We start from the raw sequence: 11926 nt of genomic DNA, 5'->3' as shown, positions 1-11926 counted from the left end.
CTCCCTCCTCCTCCTCCTCCTCCTCCTCCTCCTCCTCCTCCTCCTCCTCCCCCCTCTTCCTGCTCCTCCTCCTCCTCCCCCTCCTCCCCCTCTCCTCCTCCCCTCCTCCTCTCCCCCTCTCCTCCCATCCTCCTCCTCCTCCTGCAGAGGATCCAGAAACTTCAGCAGCTGCAGTGCCGATGACTTTGAGAAGATGATCCTGCTGACGGGGGGGTCGTGCCTCCTGAACGTGCCCCGGCCTGACGAGGCCTACAGCGCCCCCTACTGTGGAAACAGACTGGTGGACGTGGGCGAGGAGTGCGACTGCGGCTCACAGAAGGTGCGGACTTGTCCCTTTAACGGTCTCGTACACCAGGTGGATAAACAGTTATTGACACTGTGGCAGTTCCCATGATGCTTTGGGGGATGCAAACAGGAAGTATAACATTGCCATGGAGTCAGTGAGTTAGCTGTAACTTTTCAGCCTGTACCTGTTCACGTTTAGTCAGACTGTCCCGTGAGAGCAGCCGAACCAGCAGTCAGCAGCTCCTGTCTGCAGTGGACCCGTGGACGGACAGACAGCTGTCTCTGGATCACTGTGAGACTGAAGGAAACTTAGAAACAGCAGGATTCTCAGGCAGGTTCTGCAGCTAGGAGGAGCGTCTACTTTCTGTGATTTCTAAGCCGGTGTAGAAATAATAATAATATCCTCTGAAAGTGTAAGTGACTGAATCTAAAAACATGTCCGTGTGTTATGAGTTACGACTCTGAACAGGAGAGTGCTGCTGCAGCTCCGCCTGCCGGCCGCGTCGGAGGGAAATAAGCCAGACGTCAATAACTAACTTCCTGTTGTTGTTGTTGTTCTGCTGCTAACGTCCTGGAAGGCCAGTGTTGGGGGCTCAGAAACACATAAAAACCATCTGTGTGTGTGTGTTACAGGAATGTGAGGAGGACCCCTGCTGTGAGTATCACACCTGTAAACTGAAGCCTGGAGCTCAGTGTGCCTACGGAGAGTGCTGCTCCAACTGTCAGGTAAACACAACCGGCCGACACGACCTTTGACCCAAACGCCGCCTCAGCTAAAAACGGCTGTGTCAGCGGCTCTCCGTCCACTCAGAGCTCAGCGCCGTCACGACGGCTCGCTGTCGGTCAACGCCGTTTGTCGGTTTTCACCTGCAGGGATTCCCTTTGCGTGTGAATCAGCTGACTTTGCAGTGAAACGTCGACATTTTTAAAACTGAGTCAGTTAAACCGTCGCATTAAAGTGTCTCGCGACGCAGTGTTAGTCCGTCTGAACTCCAGGTAACCTCTGCGTGTGCGTGTGTGTGTGTGTTTAGTACATGCCAGGTGGAACAGTGTGTCGCTCCAGTACAGATGAGTGCGATCTACCTGAGTACTGTAACGGCTCCTCGTCCCTCTGTCAGAGCGACGTCTTCGTCCAGGTGAGACCCCCCGCCTCAGGGGGGAGGGGCGCTACAGATTCACATCGTGTCATACAGACGTTCTCGCAGGAGGGCGCCATTGAACTCTTCTTTGTGTGTTTCAGAACGGGCAGCCCTGCAGGAACCAGCAGGCCTACTGTTACAACGGGAAGTGTCGGCACTACGACGGACAGTGTCAGGCCATCTTCGGATCCAGTAGGTTCTTCATGAGTCTGACTGATGAAGATGTCTGTTATTTACGATTGTAGAAAAGGTTTCAGTCGTAGTCGTCTGGACGCTGTTTTCAGAATCAAGACGTTTCGGCTCCCATCCGGAAGTCATTCTCAATTGTGAAAATGGTCTGAGAACTCAGAAATTTAAGCTACTCTGTGTTGCTTAAGCCCCGCCCTCAGGGAGGAGTCTACCTGAGTATCTGTTGATTAGCTAGTTTCACCTGAAACTGACCTAATTGTTTCCATGATGGCCCAGTAATCAGTAATCAGGCCTATTGTTTTCTGGCTGCACCTCCCTCATCACTGTTAAGTACCTGATTAGCATGTGATTGGCTTGACCACGGTGTTAATACACTGTGGTAAACGGTTGGCAGGTTGAATCTCAGACCACCATTTCTGTTCAAAGAGGGGTTTTCTTTTTTCACAAAAATGGCTTCTTTGACTCCTCTTTCAAACCAACTCTTCTCTCTACTGAGACTCTTCACCTCGCTGTCTTCAAATGTGCGGTTTGTAGCTTTTAGACGCAAACGCACGGCGCTCTGCAATCCCGAGTTAGCGTGTCGTCTGTGCTGATAAAGTCTTTTGTGAAGTGGCTGTTTGGTCTCACCTGTGTACCGTTCTTTGCAGTTTTCCTCAGTTTTCTTTTGTGAAAAAAGAAAACCCCTCTTTGAACAGAAATGGTGGTCTGAGATTCAACTTGCCAACCGTTTACCACAGTGTATTAACACCGTGGTCAAGCCAATCACATGCTAATCAGGTACTTAACAGTGATGAGGGAGGTGCAGCCAGAAAACAACAGGCCTGATTACTGATTACTGGGCCATCTTGGAAACAATTAGGTCAGTTTCAGGTGAAACTAGGCAGGTAAACAGCAGACACTCAGGTAGACTCCTTCCTGAGGGCGGGGCTTAAGCAACACAGAGTAGCTTAAATTTCTGAGTTCTCAGACCATTTTCACAACTGAGAATGACTTCCGGATGGGAGCCGAAACGTCTTGATTCTGAAAACAGCGTCCAGACGACTACGACTGAAAGCTTCTCTACGACTGAAACACTCCTGGGCCGTCTCTGTTATTTACTGTTTATAAGAAAAGCAGCTTGTCGTGGAAATGATCTAATAATGCACTCGGGACACTAACCCCGTCAGTGCCCCCGAACACTCCTGACGCCACGTAGTATAATCTGCTTACAGCACAAAGAACCTTAACTGTGACCGAGTCCCAGTCTTTCTGCTCACGTGGCCTAAACCACATACAGGACTTCTGATCTCCCCATCAAGAGAAACATCCCAAGTTAAAGGCAGGAGAAGCATAGGATGCTCACAGGAGTTACTAAGAACTGAAATGAAATGAACAAATGATAAACGAGACAAAAAAAGTCTTTTTTGTTGACATTTGATGATGTTTTTTAATATCGCGATTGTGTTATTTTAACAGTTAATCTGTAGTTTCAGCTGTTCAGAGAAGTGTGTGTGCGCGGCGTCTCTCTCAGTATCACGACTGTTAAAAAGCACGTCTTCCTCTCTTTTCTTCCCCTCTCCTCCTCCTCCTCTTCCTCAGAGGCGAAGGCGGCTCCTGAAATCTGCTTTAAAGACGTCAACAGTAAAGGAGATCGCTTCGGTAACTGCGGTTACCACAACTACGGCTACAAGAAGTGTGAGAGCAGGTAACGCACACACACACACACACACACAGCGTCATTAGTGAGGTCACAAACTGCTGTTCAGTCCGAACGGCCGCATACGTGTCCCAGAATGCATTTCGCTCCACCCTGCGGTGGAGGTGAAGGTGTTATCACTTTCATCCTGGGGCTGGACTGAGGTCAGTTTATTTGGACGTTTCCGGAGATGTGAGCGGTCGTTTCTCGATCACATGACGCCGACTGGGCGATGCTTCTCTCCGTCTCCATAGAAACGCTCAGTGCGGGAAGCTGCAGTGCTCTAACGTTCAGATGGTGACGGTGTTCGGCATCGAACCGTCGATCATCAGCACGCCGATCGCAGGAGCCAAATGTTACGGAGTCGACTTCATGTTGGGATCAGACGTCCCCGATCCAGGCATGGTGAACGAAGGGACCAAGTGTGGAGACAACAAGGTGAGGGGGGGGGGAGGAGGAGGAAGGGGAGGAAACAAAGGGGGGAGGAGGAGAGAGGGGGAGGGGAGGAGGGGAGGAAGGGAGGAGGGGAGGAGGGAGGAGGAGGAGGAGGAGGAGGAGGAGGAGAGGAAACGAAGGGGGGAGTAGATGTTGATGCTTGTTTCTTCTTCTGTGGTTTTCAGGTCTGTATGAACTTTGAGTGTCGCAGCGCTGACATCCTGAACTACGACTGTGACGTGGAGAAGAAATGTCACGGACACGGGGTGAGACACGTCCACCTGTCTGCCTGTCTGCCTGTCTGTCTGTCTGTCTGTCTGTCCACCTGTCTGTCTGTCTGTCTACCTGCCTGTCTGTCTGTCTGTCTGTCTGTCTGTCTGTCTGTCCACCTGTCTGTCTGTCTGTCTGTCCACCTGTCTTTCTGTCTGTCTACCTGTCTGTCTGTCTGTCTGTCCACCTGTCTTTCTGTCTGTCTGTCCACCTGTCTTTCTGTCTGTCTACCTGTCTGTCTGTCCACCTGTCTTTCTGTCTGTCTGTCTGTCTGTCCACCTGTCTGTCTGTCTGTCTGTCTACCTGCCTGTCTGTCTGTCTGTCTGTCTGTCCACCTGTCTGTCTGTCTGTCTGTCTACCTGCCTGTCTGTCTGTCTGTCTGTCCACCTGTCTGTCTGTCTGTCTGTCCACCTGTCTTTCTGTCTGTCTACCTGTCTGTCTGTCCACCTGTCTGTCAGGTGTATTGGTTCATCACACACTAACCTGTCTGTCTACCTGTCTGTCAGGTGTGCAACAGTAACAAGAACTGTCACTGTGACGACGGCTGGGCTGCACCTTTCTGTGAGGTCAAAGGTTACGGTGGCAGCGTGGACAGCGGACCCACGTGGAACGGTACCTTCACCTTTACACCTGATTAATGCTAACGTATGAATGCTAACGTATGAATGCTAACGTATGAATGCTAACGTATTAATGCTAACGTATTGTTCTACTTCCACTGTTCATGCACAACTTTACTCCAGCTGCTCTCGACACTTCAGCTGACATCGTCTTTCAGTTTATACACTTTACGCTAATTCCTTTCACTTCAGCTGATACTTCCAGCTAAATATTTCTCTAAATAATTAACCTTCAACTCCTTTCAACACTTTCACTTCAGCTGAAACGTTCTTTAACTTTTTCACTACTTCGGCTATTTTAAATGTTTCAGCTGCGGATTTTCAGCATCGAACACACGAACGTTTTCTTTTGTAGTTTCTGGAAAAGTGCATTTGATTATTTCTCTGTTTTCTGATTTAATTTGCTGCTGATACGAACTCAACACGTCCTCCATGTTTGCCTGTTTGCACTGATTCATCGCTCTCTAATTATTTCCAGACTTTGCTGTATTTTTGATCGCTGTCAGCACTTCCTGCACAGGTGTTTCACATTAAAAGCGCTACATGTGGATTGTAGTTAATTCACGTTTTGGGTAACCCAGTCCAGCAGACATTAGTTGTAATACTGACTGTTAATATGAACATCGTCTGTCCGTCCCGCTCAGATAAGGACACGTCTCTCCGAGACGGCCTGCTGGTCTTCTTCTTCCTCGTTCTTCCTCTGCTCGCTCTGGGTGCGTTTGTTTTCCTGCGCAGGAACGAGCTGCTGCGACGACTCGGGCTGAGCCGCAGGAAGCGGTCGCAGGGATACCAGTGAGTCTGAATCTGCACACACACACACACACACACACACACACACACACACACACACACACACACACACACACACACATCTGTAACGCACACAGGAAGCTGTGAGGTGGAAGTAAAGCAGCTAAGAGTGAGAAAGGGCTCACCAGATTAGTTTAATTTAGTTTATTAAACAAAATGTACAAAAAACATGAATCTTTATATAAGCAGAAGAGATGCTACAAGCTCACAACACTAATACAGCTAATGCACTTTATACAAGTTCACGTATACAAGTACTAAACAGTCATTAAACGATGTACAGTCACAGACACAGGGCAGAATATGTACTCAGGGTGTCTCATTAAATTCAGACACGGTTTCTTAAAACCCCTTTTTTTCTTACGTCAGGGGAAACGATATTAAAACCTACATGTTTTCAAAGTATCGGGGAGCTCGTGCTTCTGTTACCTGATGGCCTCAAATGAAAAGGCAGAGCGACACGCCCAAAAGCTTTTCAGTGAAGGTGCAGCACTGTGAGTTGTTTTCAACACCAAACGAATATCTGAACGCAAAACTACATTCTCAAAGTTCAGCATGTTACATTGATTATTACCAGCAGCGTATGACAAACCGTTGTTTTCTATGTATATGTCAGAGGTCAGAGGTTAAACCACCGTCGAAGCAGCAAGTTTATCACATTCGCTCCCGGACTGACTTCTGTCTGTATGACGCGTGCGCTGTGCAGCGGTGGAAAGTAACTAAGTACATTTACTGAAGTACTGTACAAAGTACGAAGCTGAGGTACTCGTACTGTACAGCTGAGAGCGGAGGACGACTCAGCTGGTATTTCTATTAATAATCAGTTCAGACTGACAGACAGCAGCTCCGTCCTCTGCGCTGCGTTCAAGGACGCTCTGACGACTAAGGCTGCCTGCAAGAAAGAAAATCTAAAAGCTAGATTGGAATCGATCTAAGGTGGTTTTTGATTTGGAAAACAGACACCGAGAGCGGAAGGTCAACAGGATTTATAGTTAATGAGCTAAAACACGGAAAGCTGTCTGCTCCTTCAAAGATAAAGAAGTTGAGTCTCTGTTTCTGTTTCTCTGGTTTCTCGTCTTTGTGCGAGATTTAAAAACTGAAGCAACACTGGATTTGTACATTTTAATTGGAAGTGATACCTGTAATCACCTGCAGCCTGTAAAACGCTTTTACTGTTTATCCACCAATCTGTCTAAATCTACATTTCTATAATCTAATATCTGGGGGAATCCTGGTGGCGAATCCTGACGGCGTCGTCCCCCATTTCTACATAAACACTTACCTGGACTTTCTGTTTGGGCCGTCTGTCTGCGAGAGCGATAGTTTGTGAGTTAATGTGTAGCATGAAGAGTAGCAGCTAGCTAAGACGCTACTGACTTCATCTGGATGTAAACAGTCACGATGTTCATCTTCTAACCTGGTGTCTCCGTCCTCTCTGATTTACCTGTGGCTCAAAATGAGCGCAGTCACGCCAGACTTTTGACTCCACTCACTTCCTGTCTTCAGGGCTGACGGCGCAGCTTCGGCCAATCCCAGCAGAGGACCGCCTCCCAGAGCGCAGCCTCCGTCTGTTGCCCGGGGCAACGCCAACAACATCGTCAGAGACGGGGTGAGTTTACCGCCTCCAGACCGTCAGCTGAGTGTGTTTCCGACTAAACAGCTGAAACAAACGACATCGTTATTCTTCTCTGGAGCTTCCTCCGGCGATCATCTGTTTTATAGCATCATAACTTGTCTAAATGTGACGAAATCTGCCTCCAGATGAGTCCAAAATGCTACAAACCCGATTGTTTAGTTTTAGAAATGATCACTTTACCTGTCATTAATGACTTTTTATATTTATTAAAAAAATGCTGCCGAGTTTTAAATGTGTTCCCTGCTCACCTTTTTGATGGAGGTGTAACTACATTTTGACAAGTTATGACCTCATCCAACGCAGATCCAACAGATCGTCACTCGTTCAAATCAGTTAGTAACCTTTTTTTTTGTAAATCACCATAGCAACGCCCCCGTTAATTAGCAGCAGTAGTTAATTAGTTCCCTCAGCTTTTGATCGATTTGTCTTGTCTACTGATGAGCCAGTAGACGGTAAAAACGGTGACGTAACAAACATTAATGTGTTAAACCTGCCTGTGACCCTGCTGATCAGGACGCCGCTGATGATGGCGATGATGTCACTGTGCTCCCGGTAAGCCTCGGGGTTAGATCGGTCTCAGTAGGTTCAGTGTGTTGCTATGACGACCACCCTTTAAACCTGTTCCCAACGAAGTTATTCAGTCAGTTCATCTGTAGTTTATCTTCTCTTAGTGTTTTATTTATATATTTAGCCTCATTAGTCGACAGGCGGGTCACTCGTACAATTAAATTATAGTCTAATTAGTTAACTGATGAGTGAAGTAATCAGTAGACTCTTTAGTTATTATGAACAGTATATTAGGTGGTTAATGAATTCACCGATCAATAAATGACTCTATTAATCTACAGAACAGTTAATAGATAACTGCCTATCAGTCTTAATCAACATTCATTGAATTGACTCATCAGGCAATTAAGCGGCTGCCCAGTAAACCAATTCATTGTTTAGTTGATTGATGGTTTACTTGATTAGCTGATTTAGTCGACTGGTGATTGATTAACACAATAGAAAATTAGGTAACAGGTAGGTGTGTGTGTGTGTGTGTGTGTGTGTTACTGACAGAACTAATTTAAATGAATGAGTTCTAACATCCTCTACTCTCTCTCCATGTGAAGCACCACGCTCAGCTACTGCCACCGCATGAGGTAAAATACTCTTTACTACTCACACTGTAACACTGCTGCTGCAACACTGCTGCTGCAATCTGCAACACTGCTGCTGCAACACTGCTGCTGCAATCTGCAACACTGCTGCTGCAACACTGCTGCTGCAATCTGCAACACTGCTGCTGCAACACTGCTGCTGCAATCTGCAATACTGCTGCTGCAACACTGCTGCTGCTGCAACACTGCTGCAACGCTACTGCAACACTGCTGCTGCAACACTGCTGCTGCTGCAACACTGCTGCTGCAATCTGCAACACTGCTGCTGCTGCAATCTGCAACACTGCTGCTGCAATCTGCAACACTGCTGCTGCAATCTGCAACACTGCTGCTGTAATCTGCAACACTGCTGCTGCAACACTGCTGCTGCAACACTGCTGCTGCAATCTGCAATACTGCTGCTGCAACACTGCAACACTACTGCTGCTGCTGCAACACTGCTGCTGCAATCTGCAACATGCTGCTGCAACACTGCTGCTGCTGCTGCAACACTGCTGCAACACTGCTGCTGCTGCTGCAATCTGCAACACTGCTGCTGCAACACTGCTGCTGCTGCTCTGCAATACTGCTGCTGCAATCTGCAACACTGCTGCTGCAACACTGCTGCTGCAATCTGCAACACTGCTGCTGCAACACTGCTGCTGCTGCAACACTACTGCTGCTGCAACACTGCTGCTGCTGCAACACTGCTGCTGCTGCTGCAACACTGCTGCTGCAACACGCTGCAATCTGCAATACTGCTGCTGCAACGATGCTGCTGCAATCTGCAACACTGCTGCTGCTGCAACACTGCTGCTGCTGCAACACTGCTGCTGCTGCAACACTGCTGCTGCTGCAACACTGCTGCAACACTGCTGCTGCAACACTGCTGCTGCAATCCGCAACACTGCTGCTGCAATCTGCAACACTGCTGCTGCAACACTGCTGCTGCAACACTGCTGCTGCAATCTGCAATACTGCTGCTGCAACACTGCTGCAACACTACTGCTGCTGCAATCTGCAACACTGCTGCTGCAACACTGCTGCTGCAACACTGCTGCTGCAACACTGCTGCTGCAATCTGCAATACTGCTGCTGCAACAATGCTGCTGCAATCTGCAACACTGCTGCTGCTGCAACACTGCTGCTGCTGCAACACTGCTGCTGCAACACTACTGCTGCTGCAACACTGCTGCTGCAATCTGCAATACTGCTGCTGCAACACTACTGCTGCAATCTGCAACACTGCTGCTGCAACACTGCTGCTGCAATCTGCAATACTGCTGCTGCAACAATGCTGCTGCTGCAACACTGCTGCTGCTGCAACACTGCTGCTGCTGCAACACTGCTGCTGCAACACTGCTGCTGCAATCTGCAACACTGCTGCTGCAACACTGCTGCAACACTACTGCTGCTGCAATCTGCAACACTGCTGCTGCAATCTGCAACACTGCTGCTGCAACACTGCTGCTGCAATCTGCAATACTGCTGCTGCAACACTGCTGCAACACTACTGCTGCTGCAATCTGCAACACTGCTGCTGCAACAATGCTGCTGCAACAATGCTGCTGCAATCTGCAATACTGCTGCTGCAACACTGCTGCTGCAACACTGCTGCTGCAACACTGCTGCTGCAATCTGCAACACTGCTGCTGCAACACTGCTGCTGCAACAATGCTGCTGCAATCTGCAATGCTGCTGCAATCTGCAACACTGCTGCTGCAACACTGCTGCTGCAACAATGCTGCTGCAATACTGCTGCTGCAACACTGCTGCTGCTGCAACACTGCTGCTGCTGCAACACTGCTGCTGCAATCTGCAACACTGCTGCTGCAACACTGCTGCAACACTACTGCTGCTGCAATCTGCAACACTGCTGCTGCAATCTGCAACACTGCTGCTGCTGCAATCTGCAACACTGCTGCTGCAATCTGCAACACTGCTGCTGCAATCTGCAACACTGCTGCTGCAACACTGCTGCTGCAACACTGCTGCTGCAATCTGCAACACTACTGCTGCAACACTGCTGCAACACTACTGCTGCTGCAATCTGCAACACTGCTGCTGCAATCTGCAACACTGCTGCTGCAACACTGCTGCTGCAACACTGCTGCTGCAATCTGCAATACTGCTGCTGCAACACTGCTGCAACACTACTGCTGCTGCAATCTGCAACACTGCTGCTGCAACACTGCTGCTGCAACAATGCTGCTGCAATCTGCAATACTGCTGCTGCAACACTGCTGCTGCAACACTGCTGCTGCAACACTGCTGCTGCAATCTGCAACACTGCTGCTGCAACACTGCTGCTGCAACAATGCTGCTGCAATCTGCAATACTGCTGCTGCAACACTGCTGCTGCAACACTGCTGCTGCAACAATGCTGCTGCAATACTGCTGCTGCAACACTGCTGCTGCTGCAACACTGCTGCTGCTGCAACACTGCTGCTGCAATCTGCAACACTGCTGCTGCAACACTGCTGCAACACTACTGCTGCTGCAATCTGCAACACTGCTGCTGCAATCTGCAACACTGCTGCTGCAATCTGCAACACTGCTGCTGCTGCAATCTGCAACACTGCTGCTGCAATCTGCAACACTGCTGCTGCAACACTGCTGCTGCAACACTGCTGCTGCAACACTGCTGCTGCAATCTGCAATACTGCTGCTGCAACACTGCTGCAACACTACTGCTGCTGCAATCTGCAACACTGCTGCTGCAATCTGCAACACTGCTGCTGCAACACTGCTGCTGCAACACTGCTGCTGCAATCTGCAATACTGCTGCTGCAACACTGCTGCTGCAACACTGCTGCTGCAATCTGCAATACTGCTGCTGCAACACTACTGCTGCAATCTGCAACACTGCTGCTGCAACACTGCTGCTGCAACACTGCTGCTGCAACACTGCTGCTGCAATCTGCAATACTGCTGCTGCAACAATGCTGCTGCTGCAACACTGCTGCTGCTGCAACACTGCTGCTGCTGCAACACTGCTGCTGCAACACTGCTGCTGCAACACTGCTGCTGCAATCTGCAATACTGCTGCTGCAACACTGCTGCTGCAATCTGCAACACTGCTGCTGCTGCTATCTGTAACACTGCTGCTGCAATCTGCAACACTGCTGCTGCAACACTGCTGCTGCTGCAACACTGCTGCTGCTGCAATCTGCAACACTGCTGCTGCTGCAATCTGCAACACTGCTGCTGTAATCTGTAATACTGCTGCAATCTGTAATACTGCTGCTGCTGCAATCTGTAATACTCGAGCTGCAACACTGCTGCTGCAGTCTGTAATACTGCTGTAATCTGTTATACTGCTGTAATCTGTTATACTGCTATTCTGTCTGTTTGTCTGAAGGTTTTTAAAACATTCACTTACTCAGTGGTGGAAGAAGTACTACAATACTACAGTGTAGAAATACTCTGTACTGTTACACGTTTACATAAACAAAAGTATTAGCATCAAAATATATTATGGTGCTAAAAGTAAAAGCGGTGAAGTTGGAGCTCATTTTAATGACTTTATATTCTGTAGTATAATAATAAATCATAATTTCTTTCTGATTATATTTTGCATTATTAATCTGCATCTGCAAAGTAACTAAAGTTAGATTTAAATTCAATATAATAAAGAGACTTTTGTCTTTCTCACCGAAGTTGAAACAGCACTTAGTCCATCATGCAGGGAGATAACATTTACAGAAAATATAACTGAACAGTTA

General features: G+C 48.4%; 1 protein-coding gene across 3 annotated transcripts in view; it reads left to right on the top strand.

Annotated features, from left to right (window-relative positions):
* Nucleotides 1–11926, top strand: part of adam9 (ADAM metallopeptidase domain 9) — a 59933-nt gene that overhangs the window by 42129 nt on the left and 5878 nt on the right. Inside the window, exons 12-22 of one of the 3 annotated variants that reach the window (XM_044197473.1) lie at nt 148–319; nt 919–1011; nt 1317–1421; nt 1526–1616; nt 3192–3297; nt 3543–3726; nt 3909–3989; nt 4500–4605; nt 5258–5405; nt 6930–7032; nt 8175–8204. In XM_044197473.1, the coding sequence (XP_044053408.1) occupies nt 148–319; nt 919–1011; nt 1317–1421; nt 1526–1616; nt 3192–3297; nt 3543–3726; nt 3909–3989; nt 4500–4605; nt 5258–5405; nt 6930–7032; nt 8175–8204 (1219 nt within the window). The remainder of the gene's footprint in view (nt 1–147; nt 320–918; nt 1012–1316; nt 1422–1525; nt 1617–3191; nt 3298–3542; nt 3727–3908; nt 3990–4499; nt 4606–5257; nt 5406–6929; nt 7033–8174; nt 8205–11926) is intronic. The other 2 variants (XM_044197474.1, XM_044197475.1) reach the window with 2 other exon arrangements.

Source organism: Siniperca chuatsi, linkage group LG5 (genome assembly GCF_020085105.1).
Source record: "Siniperca chuatsi isolate FFG_IHB_CAS linkage group LG5, ASM2008510v1, whole genome shotgun sequence".
Lineage (NCBI taxonomy): Eukaryota > Metazoa > Chordata > Actinopteri > Centrarchiformes > Sinipercidae > Siniperca > Siniperca chuatsi.
The sequence above is the reverse complement of the archived record's forward strand: the minus strand, read 5'-3'. Positions and strand labels throughout refer to the sequence as shown.